The 14,015-nt window shown below is 50.5% G+C and overlaps 5 protein-coding genes across 5 annotated transcripts; 4 read left to right on the forward strand and 1 right to left on the reverse strand.

Annotated features, from left to right (window-relative positions):
* Positions 1-401: 401 nt before the first annotated feature.
* mirC (siderochrome-iron transporter MirC) lies at positions 402-2,471 on the forward strand (the record flags this gene model as incomplete). The annotated part of the gene is made up of 5 exons (XM_043286193.1): positions 402-628; positions 685-815; positions 879-1,477; positions 1,721-2,335; positions 2,391-2,471. The coding sequence occupies 5 exons, from the start codon at positions 402-404 to the stop codon at positions 2,469-2,471; spliced, it is 1,653 nt and encodes a 550-aa protein (XP_043142128.1).
* A 3,265-nt stretch (positions 2,472-5,736) lies between these two features.
* On the forward strand, positions 5,737-6,735 carry cdc42 (Rho family GTPase CDC42; the record flags this gene model as incomplete). The annotated part of the gene is made up of 4 exons (XM_043286194.1): positions 5,737-5,756; positions 5,927-6,046; positions 6,230-6,608; positions 6,676-6,735. 4 exons carry the CDS (start codon positions 5,737-5,739, stop codon positions 6,733-6,735), a joined length of 579 nt encoding a protein of 192 aa, XP_043142129.1.
* Positions 6,736-7,808: 1,073 nt separating this feature from the next.
* Aud_000688 (agmatinase) lies at positions 7,809-9,177 on the reverse strand (the record flags this gene model as incomplete). The annotated part of the gene is made up of 3 exons (XM_043286195.1): positions 7,809-8,806; positions 8,865-8,991; positions 9,052-9,177. 3 exons carry the CDS (start codon positions 9,175-9,177, stop codon positions 7,809-7,811), a joined length of 1,251 nt encoding a protein of 416 aa, XP_043142130.1.
* A 526-nt stretch (positions 9,178-9,703) lies between these two features.
* Aud_000689 (putative beta-ketoacyl synthase (Cem1)) lies at positions 9,704-11,631 on the forward strand (the record flags this gene model as incomplete). The annotated part of the gene is made up of 8 exons (XM_043286196.1): positions 9,704-9,755; positions 10,035-10,201; positions 10,279-10,386; positions 10,443-10,514; positions 10,573-10,659; positions 10,711-10,977; positions 11,039-11,407; positions 11,467-11,631. The coding sequence occupies 8 exons, from the start codon at positions 9,704-9,706 to the stop codon at positions 11,629-11,631; spliced, it is 1,287 nt and encodes a 428-aa protein (XP_043142131.1).
* A 413-nt stretch (positions 11,632-12,044) lies between these two features.
* On the forward strand, positions 12,045-13,474 carry Aud_000690 (deubiquitination module subunit SGF73; the record flags this gene model as incomplete). Its single annotated transcript, XM_043286197.1, has 4 exons — positions 12,045-12,072; positions 12,146-12,280; positions 12,369-13,004; positions 13,083-13,474. The coding sequence occupies 4 exons, from the start codon at positions 12,045-12,047 to the stop codon at positions 13,472-13,474; spliced, it is 1,191 nt and encodes a 396-aa protein (XP_043142132.1).
* Between the last annotated feature and the right edge of the window lie 541 nt (positions 13,475-14,015).

Raw genomic sequence — 14,015 nt, forward strand, 5'->3', positions numbered from 1 at the left:
TCTTGTGCGGCAGGCTTACACCCATATCCGCTCTTGTGAGATCTGTTACTGATGAATGCGGTGCCCGACTCAGAGCATCGCGGACGTTTCTCATTGTTTTCTTCGTTCCCTTTTCCTTTACTGGGATACCCCTGTTTTTCCCACTATTTGCAATTTGCTTTTTCTATTCAGGTCATCGACTGGCTCGGACCACGAATATCCTCGAACTTCACCTCACTCATATCTCGGTGTGGTCACTGCTTCGCTGCTCGGTGCCTTTCTTCGGTTACGGCTTGTTGGCCCTGTTACACATACACTCGCGCTCCTCCTCGAGACCACGTTTTGCCGGCATCTATAAATGGACATCGCTTGTACAGAAGCAATACATCTGGGTTTCTCTCTGACAACTCCGTCCAAGCGAAATGCCCCTTCTCGATCACCGAACAGGACCCTCTTATGGCACAATCGACCAGATGGAACAACACAGCGATGATGAAGGAGAACGGTTTCTCCAGGGACAGGATGATACTGGCGGTTTCAATAGTGACAGAACGTCAATTTCGGAAGATTCGGTGCAGGAAGGCGTTAGAAAAATCGAAGCGATCAATTTGACTTGGACTGTACGGTCTCTGGTCATAGCATATGTCAGGTTAGTTCGTATCGGACATGCACGGCGCGTCTTATCATACTGACATCTTTGAACAGTATCTTTCTCATGTCATTTTGCACGTCTCTAGAGGGCCAGACCGTCGCGTCACTCGGAGCATATGCAACGAGTGCTTTTAGCAAGCACTCCTTGATTTCCACTGTTTTGGTTGTCCAGAATGTGGTCAACGGTAAGTACTATTATCTTGCCAGGTCTTTAATATTGCAGTGTAGGGCCAACTGACATCTCGCAGCTGTCATAAAACCTCCTATGGCGAAAGTCGCGGATGTCTTCGGTCGCTTTGAAGCATTCTGTGTTAGTATTCTCATATACGTGCTTGGGTATATTCAGATGGCCGCCTCCACCAACGTGCAAACGTATGCGTCTGCTCAAATCTTCTATTCCGCCGGTTCCACGGGTCTCCAAATACTGCAACAAGTTTTCATTGCTGACAGCAGTAATTTGCTGAACCGTGCCTTTCTGGCGCTGCTACCTGAATTCCCTTTCCTTGTGACCGTCTGGATTGGGCCGACTATCGCAGATGCGGTGCTGAAGCACGCCTCGTGGCGCTGGGGCTACGGGATGTGGTCGATTATTCTGCCTGCCTCTTTCCTGCCCTTAGCGCTTTCCTTGCTGCTGAATCAACGTAAGGCAAGGAGGCTGAACCTCATTAAATTAAAGTCTCGGCACCGCGGCGGCTTCTTTGCAGTATTGCGCCGTACATGGTATGACTTGGACATGGGCGGCTTGATCCTATTATCCGCGGCGGTTACATTGATCTTGGTGCCTCTTACTCTTGCTGCGAACTCGAAGAATGGCTGGAAGTCCGACAGCATCGTTGCGATGATCATAGTCGGCTTAATCTGTTTGATCGCTCTGCCATTCTGGGAAAGCTCCAAAAGACTGGCTCCAAAGCCCCTTTTGTCCCTGCATCTTCTTAAACAGCGGACTGCTCTTGCTGGCTGCACCCTTGCATTTTGGTATTTCAGTGAGTGTTTACTGTTCTCTTCCGCGAGACATCCTTCGAATTTTTGCTGACGCATCTCAGTGGCATTTTATTTCTCTGTTCAGCCATACTTTTATTCCTATCTCCAGGTTGTTCAAGGTTACGACGTCGCTACTGCTGGCCGGTTTACTCAAACATTTGCCTTCACCTCGACAATTGCTGCCTTTACGGTCTCGATATTGATCAAATACACCCGGCGCTATCGGATATTCGTCATTGCTGGCTGCGTGATCTATATTATAGGCATGGTGCTGATGATGGTAACTCGTCGCGAAGGAAGTACGCCAACGCAAGTCTTAGTGACTCAGGTGGTCGTCGGCATTGGTGGCGGACTCCTCAATGTCCCAGTACAGTTGGGAGTCCAAGCATCTGCCAGTCACCAGGAAGTTGCCGCCGCCACGGCCATGTTTCTGACGTCCATGGAGATGGGCGGCGCGGTTGGTGCTGCACTCTCGGGGGCAGTTTGGACGCATAATATCCCACGCAAGCTTCGACTTTACCTTCCCGAAGAGAACAAAGGAGATGCGGATGCAATCTTCGGCAAGATAACGAAGGCACTCTCGTACCCTCTCGGATCCCCCGTCAGGGTCGCTATCAACCAAGCATACCAGGAGACGTTCAAAAAGCTTCTGATTCTGGCTCTCATTGCCGTAGTACCATTGATACCCTTGAGCTTGGCGATGGAGGATTACAAACTTGATAAGGTGATTCATGATTGATTTTATTCTTACCTTTGATCCAGGCTAACTGCTCGACTAGATGACTGAGGAACCTCTGGTTGAACCAGTCCCCACTGAAGAGGAAGGAGTCGAACCGGATAGACACGTCAAACGAACGTGAACTGTCTTGAGTTCCTTGGAGACATCTACAACTATGCTGCTAGACGCAGCAGTGCCATGAATTCTACGAGCTTATGCGACGCAAGGACTTCACCAGGTGAAGGGGATCATTGTCTGGAATTTATGGTTGAATGACACGAAGAAAACAATCCTGGCAACAGTCAGCAACCAACCATGCATTTCTATTGGCGTAATGGATTACAGTGTACATATTACATTGCAAGATCCTGGATATGCTCTGGCCAGAGCAGATTCCGTGTCGGTTACCATTTCCCAGGAAAGAGATTGTACAAGAAGGCCCAGGGATTGTCATGATATTTATATAGACGCAGTCACGAACAGAATGATTAGACGACTACTATCTAACACCAGGCTTTTTTTGTTGTATCTATGCCTTAAACCGCTTTCGTATCCAGACGTCATTCGCCTGAGTCACTTGACCGCTTGCTCCCAGTTTCCCCTGAAAAGCTGGCATTGCCGCATAACTCATGCCATTAACAAGCTTGAGTATCAATCCATGTAGCCTTGTTGTATTCGATCAGAGTACTAACATGAGGTAGTTCGACTGAAATTTCGAGGCTCCCTATCACATTACTGTGGTTGAGAGAACGTCCATTCGAGGGGGTTCTGGGAGGGCTGCAGAGGAATTGTGCTCGTGTTTGCTTCCAGAAGGTCCATCTCATTTCCTATCCTTGTACGGTCTACGCAGCACTGCTAACTAGTTCCATCAGTTTCCCGACAAGGAGTACTGAGTATCTTAAGGATGGTGGACGATAACATGCAACATAGCGGAACCCCGTTTCGGACTCCGAGTGATTCCCTGAACACCGATGACTGCATTTCTAATCAAGGTTACAGAACGATTCTTATCCCGTGTTGGTTAGGATTGGCTTATGCAGGTCTGAAACGTGGCTGTATGCACGGTAAATGACACCTCACGAAGAATCTGTCTATGTCTGCTTCTCTCGACAGGTGTCGGAGATGATTTCTTGTTCGTCATGCTCGGATGATGATATGGATAGTTCCTGAGAAAAGGCATTGTCCCAGAAATTCCGTAATTGGGGCCACCCTTTCAGGGATATTACGTCCTGTGTCATCTTTGGTCATTGTTGATTTCAGTGCTTAGTTGTAGATATCTGGGAACTTGGCTACGAATCACTAGAAGATGGTAACTCCTCGCAGTTACCCTTATCCTTTGCTCCTCGAGCTTCCTCCTCCACCGAACTTCCTATCAGCTGGTATTCATCACAGTTTAAGCTCAGATCAATTGTTATTTTGAGGAACGCAATCATTCAGGGCCATCAGGCCGATAGTCCATGCAACGCGAGGATAGATATTGTGAGAAACATGAACCTCACTAAGAGCCAGATGCGCAATATCACGGATTCATATCCCCGTACTAGTTTGTTTGGGAGTCAATATGAATCAGTCTTGAAAGGTTAGTTGTGTTTTGAAAGCCTCGTCAGGGCGCTCAACATGCTGGGAAGGGCGGCCGCCTCGAAGCTCGAAACCTCGAGTCAGATTCGCTGGAAAGGACCAGTGAGCAGTTCTAATAAGCTCATACAGCGTGAAGCTCTGGTGAAGGTAGATGGCCAAATGGCCAATTCAGGTTGGCTGCTGGCGGAGCTAAATGGCAGAGTTGTGTAACAGCAACAGTTGGATACAGATGGACGATAATTTGTTGTTATTTTTGCCCACTCGCACACCTTCAAAAGCAACCTTCCATTCGAATGGCTGCGGCAGAGAATATAAGTAAAAATAATAAACATTGACCTCCAGAGGCGGTTACAGGAGTTGCAGTGTGACCATTGCATTGCTCCTGCGTCCTATATTCTTGACTGTGGAGAATCATGTGGTTATTTGTTTTCCGACGATCACGTCTCAAGTTTGACCCGATCCATAGCCTAAATTTTACCAAATAGTCGAACCGAAGGACGAGCAACGGTCCAGACAAATATGGAGGTGATGGCAAAATCTGACTGGCCGAGAGAGTGTACTTAGTGATGGGGAACCTCTGGCCTGTTATTGACACCTCTGGATCTGGTCCAAGTCATAATTATGCTTTGTAAAAATCGGCTACCATCTTGACAATTAGAACACGGAGGCTCGCATTACAGTGGCACTGCCAGAGGCTCAAGCCATTGAATAGGGCCTAGTTAGCTATGTAGCTGTTCCTTGGTGTTAATTCATGTGTTTCTCGGAAAGAAATCGCAAAAGCATGAGCGTGGGGTTGTCTCCGCGCGATTACTTCTCACCATCCAAAACTACCAAACTACCGCGGCTGCTTCTCCTTCCCCTCGTTGGAGAGATAACAACACTTGGTATGGGGCCACAAATCGAATGGTGTTCCCTTCAAAACGGCGATGGGAATAGGCAATAGGAGCGCAACCCGTGTTCTTTCTGCTTCAGAATATCAGATCGATGACACCTCTGACGATGAAAACGAATATGACGAGAGGGAAATTTTCTTTATTGTCACGATGAGTCTTGTCATTCTTGCCTTGATGGGTTCTGGTTCTGTATTGTACGACAATCTTCAACAAAGTTGCAGATGTAAATGATGGCAATTGAAAAGTAATGGTTATCATCAAAGCAGCCGAGAGATTTTGATGGTGTGAGATAGTCTTGATCGGCCTTGAGACACAGACACAGCTTCCACTTTAAGGTACTCCGTACTGCGTCTGAGTCCTTACCTAGGTAGCTCAAGGTACTTGGCCTCTTGCTGTTCCTGTTAGTTGCTCCGTACCTAGCTAAGAGTCCTACCTTACTTAGACTGTTAGAGTGCTAGACCGAGCTCTGTCCCTCCTTCTCCTCCACTTCTCCCGCCCGCCCACATTGGCTGGCTCGACCATCACTCCCGTCCTCTTTCATTCACGGATACTGACTGATTGCCTTAGCTAGCCTTTCACCGCACACCACCATACCATACTCTTTCTCCCTCTCTCTCGATCTGCTGGCCGTCATCCTCCCCATCAACTTATTGTTCTCCATCTCCAAAATAATTATTTCCATCTCATTTTGTGTCTTGACCTTCCCTTGCACGCACTACCTCTGTTCCCATTCACCACCGTCCATCATTATCTAGATTCTGCCATCTCCATTTCGTCTCCTTTTTGACGATCCTCCTCACCGCGATTTCCTCCCTATCTATTATACTCTTTACGCACCCTCGCTCCTCGTCGCCGTTCTTGAGCCTGTGGATCAGCTGGAGCATTTTTTCAACGCTCTCGCTCTCAAGAGATCGTTTCTATATCTAAGTTTGCAATATGGTTGTAGCTACAATTAAGTACGTTGAATCGTCCCCATTTCTTCACTTCTGTCTTCGTCATCACCTTCCCTTCCTTTTCCCCTCCTTCTATTTCCCCCTTGTCCTTTCTGGGTAGTATCTTTAGTGGACAGTCAAAGTATCCCTGTGAATCAGTCAAATGCTAACGAGGTTCTTTTCATTATCTACAGATGTGTCGTCGTCGGTGATGGTGCTGTGGGAAAGACATGCCTTCTTATCTCTTATACAACAAACAAGTTCCCCTCAGAATATGTCCCCACCGTCTTTGACAACTATGCGGTTACTGTCATGTAAGTGACATCTAACTCTCAATTTTACGGTTCAATGCACCCTTGTGATATACAACCTCGTCCTTTCATTCTTCGCCCACGCCTCCCTGTAGTCGAAACTAGCACTGTGTGGGAAGCGACTTCGTCATTTCTTTCAGCACCCAAAAAGGCTATCATCAACTAACTTGGACTCGCCTGATATAGGATCGGCGATGAGCCTTATACCTTGGGACTGTTCGATACCGCCGGTCAGGAGGATTATGACCGTCTCCGCCCCCTTTCCTACCCTCAGACAGATGTCTTCCTCGTCTGCTTCTCGGTGACCTCTCCTGCCTCGTTCGAAAACGTCCGCGAGAAGTGGTTTCCTGAGGTGCACCATCACTGCCCCGGTGTGCCCTGTTTGATCGTCGGTACCCAAGTTGATCTTCGGGATGACCCTGCCGTTCGCGAGAAGCTCTCCCGTCAGAAGATGCAACCCATCCGCAAGGAAGATGGCGATCGTATGGCGAAGGAGCTGGGTGCTGTAAAATACGTCGAGTGCTCCGCTTTGACACAGTACAAGCTTAAGGATGTCTTTGATGAGGTTCGTTTTGGCTGCGATACCAATCGAATAAGTCATATCGGACGCTGACTCGGATTTCCAATCATAGGCAATTGTTGCGGCCCTGGAGCCCGCCCCGAAGAAGAAGTCCAGATGCGTCTTGCTGTAAAATCTTCCATCCAAACCTTCTGTACATCAAGGCGATTCAGGTCGGTCCGCTCTGGAAGAACCCTCTCCTCATTGAGGGTATTGTCTCATTGACGCCAGCCTCAACAGAGATATTACGCGATTCAGATTTTTATCGAAGAGTGCCACAGGTTTATGGAGTTTCGGAAGAAAGCTTTCCCAGCTACAGGGTCACTGCTTACTCGATTAACGTCTCACTATAATCTCTCGAGCTCTTCTTTACGCGGTACCGCTTTCGTCGAAACAATGATGCATTCCTATCCCCAGCTTGGCCATTTCACACGATACTTTTGATTCCTTGAATCTTCGCCCTTGTGCCGACCATCAATACGCAACGTTATATCTCTTGCGGCAAGCCAACACCTTTCTCTTCTATTTGCTCACTGCAACGGGTTGATCTCTCTTTCTCTGCTCTATTTGTCCCCTACCTTTTCTCAATTCCCGTGCTCTTCATCCTGCTTCATCAAACCATTCTTGATCCTCGATTTTCATTACCCCAGGTTCCGATCAACCTCTCATCGTCTCTATCGGCGTTGGAAGTCAGGGCGTCGTTGTTTTGGCTGGCTGATGATATTAATCTGTTTTCAGATTATTTTTCTCCTCTTTTCCTGCTTCTTATCTTGCTGCGTGATCTGTCGCTTCTTGTCACCAAATATTCCCTCCTACTTCGACTACATGCTTTGACCCTCTTCATGACGCTTTATTATGATTTTCGCAAGACACATGGAACTAGAGCAGTACAGACGACAGATACAATTAAGCAAATGACATGAACTGGGTGAATTCCCTTGCGCTGCGTGGCTCTACTCAGCCTTTGCATTCGCGGATTGGCTTAGTCGACTTGTACGTGGGAAGTGGTTTTTCCTATGCCTAAGTGGTGTGCCGTAGGTTGGGGAGCTACCCGAGCAAGTGAAGAGCAAGTGAAGTAGGGTCGTTAACTTCATTCAATTGTGTCATGTGATCAAGATGCAGCTCTATGTACTTCTATTCTCGTGCGGAATTGCTGGACTGGCGATTGTCCCCTCAGCCACACTGTCAAGAGGTGCATTCTAATCGTTATAATTCGTCCTTCGTCTCTTCCTTGACAATCTCCTCCGCAGATACCTGATCCTCAGACTTGCGTCCGTACCAACCGCCGAGATCCTCGCCCGCGCCGGCCTTAACGATACTGGTGATAATCTCAAAGGCGACCTGGGCCGCTGCCAGAGCGGTGGTCTCGCCCTTGTTGTCGTAGCTGGGGGAGACCTCGACGATATCCGCGCCGACGATGTTCAGCTTCTCAATGCCGCGCAGGATGCGGATGAATTCGCGGGTGGTCCAACCGCCCGGCTCCGGGGTGCCTGTTCCCGGCGCAGTGGAGGGGTCCAGCACATCGATGTCGACGGACAAGTAAACGGGCTGTTCCGGGTCGAGGCCAATGCGCTCGATGATCTTGTCCACGATGCCCATGGGGCCGAGCTCGTCGATGTCATCGGCGTGGATGCGCATGAACCCTTGCTCGGGCGTATTGGGGGCGGTGTAGTCGCTGTCGTCGACGCCCGTGAGCCGGGTGCGCAGACCGGCGTGGGCGGAAGTCGAGTTGCAAATCAAGCCCTCGCGACTCGCCTTGTGGAAAAAGCTGCCGTGGTTGAAGTGCGACTGTTCGGATGTCCAGTAGGCCGAGTACCGGATCGGATTCCAGGTGTCAAGGTGCGCGTCAAAGTGCAGCACTGTGATGGGCTTCTGGTAGATCTGGTACAGGGCGCGCAGAGCAGGCAGCGCAACGCTGTGGTCGCCGCCCAGCGTTACCAGTTTCGCCTTGCCGGCGGAGATGCCCTTGGCGCCGTGCTTGGAGTCCGCGGGCGTCACAGCCGGCCGGGACCCGAGTTCCAGGAAGGCTTCGTACATCTGGCGCTCGGCCAGGCCGTTGTCAAAGGGGGTGATGGGGATGTCGCCGCAGTCCTTCACCGTCGCCCAGGAGCTGTACGGGTTGATGCCTGCGCGCGTGTTGTAGCTGGTGCCTGCCATCTGGCGGGCGCTGGCGGCGCGAATCGCACGCGGGCCGAAGCGGGCGCCTGCGACGATATTATTAGGATACCCTTGCCAGTCGCATATGAATGGATACCAACGTACCAGGCCTGTAGCTGACGGCTGTATCGAAGGGCGCGCCGATTACGGCGATATCATAACGCTCATCGGGCTCAACCAGACACTTGACGGGTTTCAAGTGGGCGAAGCTGGCAATGCCGGAAAATGTAAACTAGAAACAATGAGCATCGTATACATCTGTGAGTAGGTAAATCTACAATATCCCTCATACCTCCTGGTCCCATTTCTTCAGCAATTCTTCCCGCAAACTCTCGGGTACAACTTCGGCATCGTCGTGATGGGCGTGGCCCAGGGCCGTCCCCGCCAAAGCCAGCAAGCTGACCAGAGTGGGCTTCATAATGGTATATTAGAGAAGCGCAGAAGACTCCTAGATGCAATGGCTAGAGAAGAAGAGGGATGCGACAAGAGAAACTTGGCTCTTAATATGTTCTCTAATTCAGCAGCAAACCGGGGCTCTCTCGGCGATTCCATCGAATCATGGAGAATCATAAATGCTTCTATCTTTCGAACATAATTCAACTGTCAAATATGATATATCAACCTGGCAACAAATCAGAATCAATCCTGTGGCTCTTTCTCCGTCATTCGCAGCCCCGCTGTGCTGTTCAGAGTTGGGAGTCCATGCCCATGGACCAGAGAAAAAGTGGGCGGCAACTTTCTGATGGATGTCGTGCAGACTTTCCCTTCTGGTCCGTCCCAGACTCCCAGTGACCACTGCTTAGACGCTGGTCATTATTGGCTGGGTCGGAAATAATTCCAATTTGAACATCATAGAGGAAGTATCATAGGTCGATAGTTATCTACCTCTTGAACAAGTTCTACGGTCTTTTGTTTGTACCCTTTCGGCCGTCTATCAGTATGCCATGCGTCGTGTTGTTGTAACGGGTTTAGGCGCAGTAACACCTCTGGGTGTAGGTGAGTCGGTGCCATCCGTCCCTTTGACACTTTTCCTCTTCCTACATGCCAGTACATCTTTGCGCGTGCACTAGATCATCTTGACATCCCTGCTGGGGAGACTACCTCGTCGCGATGTTTTGATTTCTCTCTTCCTCGGCCTCCATCAACTGGGCGGGTTCTCATTCCCCACTCCTCCGATTGTCCAGAAGGGGAAGGTCTTTGCAAACGACCAAAACCGGAACTTTGCGCCGAATGGCATTGCTAATCATATCGCTTTATTCTTGTTTTGATGTGTAGGGGTCCGTCGCACCTGGAAACGCCTGCTGGATGGTCATTGCGGTATTGTCAATGTGAAGCACCGCGATGCTCGGTTCGCGGACTTGCCTTGTCAGATTGCCGCTGTGGTACCTGCAGGCCCCCGGCAGGACGGCGGTTGGACGGCTTCTGAATGGTTAAGCAGAGATGTAGGTGATGACTGTTGGCGTCTCTTCCTGACTGGATTGGGGTATTTGTGCTGAGGGTTATGGGCTTGGTTCGGTAGGACGAGCGGAAGATGGCTCGGTTCGCCCAGTATGCCATGGCTGCCTCCGAGGAAGCGCTGGAAGATGCCGGCTGGAAGCCTACCGCGTTCGAGGATAGAGAAGCTACGGTGCGTGACGGTTGATGCGGTACTGACGCGAGCGCCGCGTCTGATAATGCGTCTAGGGTGTTTGTCTGGGTTCCGGGATTGGGAACTTTGATGAGATATATGACACGGTCGTGGCATATGACAAGGGGGTTGGTCCTTCCGCTCATGGTTCCAAAGCGTCCTCTTGGTTGACAATGTCTTGTGCAGGGGTACAGAAAGGTATCTCCATTGTTTGTCCCGAAGCTCCTGATCAATTTGGGCGCTGGTCATCTCTCTATGAGGTATGGATTTATGGTGAGTGATTACCCCGAATCAATCACTTGGGCGAGACACTTATTTGGGAAGGGCCCCAATCATGCGGTCACAACGGCCTGCACGACCGGAGCGCATTCGATTGGTGATGCAGCTCGTTTTATCACGTGTGGTGATGCGGACGTGATGCTCGCTGGCGGTGCGGAGTCATGCATTCATCCGTTGGCCATTGGCGGCTTTGCTCGAGCCAGAAGCCTCGCCACTGATTTCAACGATGCCCCGGAAAAGGCATCGAGACCGTTTGATGCAGACCGGCAAGGATTTGTAGTCGGCGAAGGCGCGGCCATGCTAGTACTAGAGGTGGGTGGCCTCTTCGACGACATCAACTGGTGCTGACTAGAGCTTTTTTTTGGTCCATTAGGAATTGGGGCATGCAAAGGCCAGAGGGGCTCGCATTTACGCAGAGCTGAAAGGCTACGGCTGCTCCGGCGATGCCCACCATATGACAGCGCCTAAGGAAAATGGCGAAGGGGCATGGATGGCGATGAAGAAGGCACTAAAAAATGCGAAACTCCCACCGTCTGCTGTCGACTATGTCAATGCACACGCTACGTCCACTGTGGTTGGGGATGCTGCGGAAAATGCAGCAATAAAGTCTCTCCTTCTCGGCCCTGGAGGGAAGCAGAACGCGGCTGAGATCAATGTCAGCAGCACAAAGGGGGCTGTAGGTCATTTACTCGGCGGCGCCGGTGCTCTGGAGGCGTTATTCACAGTTCTTGCTATCAAAGAGGTATGTTCTAGAGCCATAAGTTGAGACGAATATGCTTTACTGATTGTTGATATCGTTAGAATGTGATGCCACCGACCATCAACTTGGACCGTCTGGCGGAAGGCTTTGACTGCAACTACGCCCCGAACCGGGCACAAGAGCGTCAGATCACTGTAGCACTAACAAACAGCTTTGGATTCGGAGGGACGAATAGCAGTCTGTGTTTCTCGAAGCATGGATTATGAGGCACATTCTGTTCCGAGGTCAAACCCCAGTTACAACACTGGATACATTGAACGCCTTTCGCATTTCCATCTTGTATAGTAAAAGCACATGTACAATATCAATCTATCTGAGAACAACGCTGCAAGTACTTGACTTTCACTAATTATTAGCAATTACTCTGAATAGACATGATTTGTGTTGTTCCCCTCTGCTTATCATAGACTGATATCCTCACGTGACCGTCTCATGCGGAGGCCCCAGTGAACTGATCAATTCCGGAGCCAGACAGCCAAAACCCGCCGCAGCACTTGGACTCATCAACACATTTATCGCCCACCTTCTGCTCATCAGACGGTCGGAATTTCCATCACTGGCTTGATCGGGCTGTTCATCGCACTCGAGTTACGGACCAACCTTTTGTACGCGCTCGATCATGGGTACTAACGGTGATTCTGGTCGAGGTACGTGGGCACACTGTCACGAGATACTGGTGTTGGGGTGATGAACGCTAATTGGTGGTATTCCCGTGCACAGCGTCGTCGGTCGCTTCGAACTCGGGCAGCTTGGTAGACGCATCGGGGTACAAGTACTCCGAGAAAGATGCGAAACTTACGAAGATCAAATTGAAGAAGGCGGCCAAGTCGGCCAAGGCGAAGAAGGCTGCTGCGGGTAGGTCTTTGCTGGATACGCTCGGATACAAGCTATCGGAGCTTTCGAGGGGATGAAAGGAGGCTAATGTGCACCTCCCCAATTGTAGAAGTGCCCGAATCGCCGGGCTCGTCGCCCATACTTCCGGAGATCGATGAGAAGACCATGGCGGCCTTCCCGACGGGCAAGCCCCGTGAGGAGGACAATTTGGAGACGGTGATATGCAAGACGTGCAAGAGGCCGGTCCTCAAACAGAATGCGGTAGAGCATATCCGCGGCTGTATCCGAGCGAAGCAGGAGAAGGCACGACGGAAGAAAGAGGCGCGCGACGCGGCGAACCGGGCCAAAGAGAAGGATAAGGATGGGGATGACGACGCCGCGGGCGGCGACAAGGATGGGGATGATTCGATTAAGGCGCAGAAGGGCGCGAAGAAGAGCGCCGTCAAGGGCATGGCGGAGGACGGGACGAAGAAGGGCAAGAAGCGCAAGACCGAGGGCGAGGAGGATAAGGAGCCCAAGAAGAAAAAGAAGAAGGAGGAGCCTAAGCCCAAGGCGCCGAAGCCAAAGGGTCCCGTCGATGTTGAGAAGCAGTGCGGTGTCATTCTGCCGAATGGCGCTCAGTGTGCGCGTTCGTTGACGTGCAAGAGTCACTCGATGGGTGCAAAGCGTGCGGTGCCAGGCCGTTCTTTGCCTTATGACATGCTCCTCCAGGCGTATCAGAAGAAGAACCAGGCCCGTCAGCAGAGTGAGTGTCTTCGTTTGTTGTCGTCTTTTCACGTTCACTGGAGTACGGAGGGCTGACTGTTTCTCTTCTATCCTACAGAGGCGGCCATCGATGCGAATGCTCCGCTTCAAGATGATTTGGATAACAATGGTCCCGTCGACTCCGACGAGGAGAAGGACGCCGTCATGGCGGCAATTCTTCGCTCGCGCCCACAACCGCTGGTCACCCATCCATTGATCTCGACTACGAAGAAATACAAGTACGTGCGAATCAAGGAGATGCTTTCTCATGCCTTGGGCGGAGCTCGCGGCGGCGGACTCTTCTCGACCGGCGATACCACTCCGACAACCGATGGAAATCCGTTTCAGCCGATAGACGATATTTCCCTAGCATCTCCTGTCTCCGTGACTGGATCGGATAACGCACCGGATACAGCGAAGAAGACCCCTGCTACAGCTCCAAAAAAGCTACCGGTGGCGGCCTCTTCGTGATTTGTATTTCTATGCTTCGTCCCAGCTGGTCTTGGGTGATGGCCGTCTTCTACTTGTTTCCTTTCCTAATATCTCTTTCTTGTCATGCGGTTGGCGAGTGTGACGGCGTTTAAAGGAGGTTCATTGATGAGGTTATTCCGGTCTGGTGCTGTTAGGTTGTGATGAAATGATACCCCTAAGTCTATTGTACACGGCATATGGAGTCTTCCTGTCTGAAGTTGAGTCGTAACGACGTCGATTCTTGTTCTCTTCTTCCCTTCGTAGAAACCTTTAAAAGGACATATTGCCTTGTTACACACGCAATTTTGAGAGCAAAACCAAAGTTTGCAGGTTATCTATTTGCTGCTATATATGCTATATATAACTATCTGGTCCTAAATTATGAAAGGTGCTCTTTTGAGTAGAAGCTGGTGAGTCAATCTGTATACTTCAGTTAGAGTTCTGCCTCAGGCCGCCACTGGTACCTCCGCAAGGCCGCCGGGATCAAAGAATGAACTTCATTCTGCCATGGATGCGCCTCTCTGTCAATCTGGATGAAATG

The sequence above is a fragment of the Aspergillus udagawae genome (genome assembly GCF_001078395.1).
Source record: "Aspergillus udagawae IFM 46973 DNA, scaffold_1, whole genome shotgun sequence".
NCBI lineage: Eukaryota > Fungi > Ascomycota > Eurotiomycetes > Eurotiales > Aspergillaceae > Aspergillus > Aspergillus udagawae.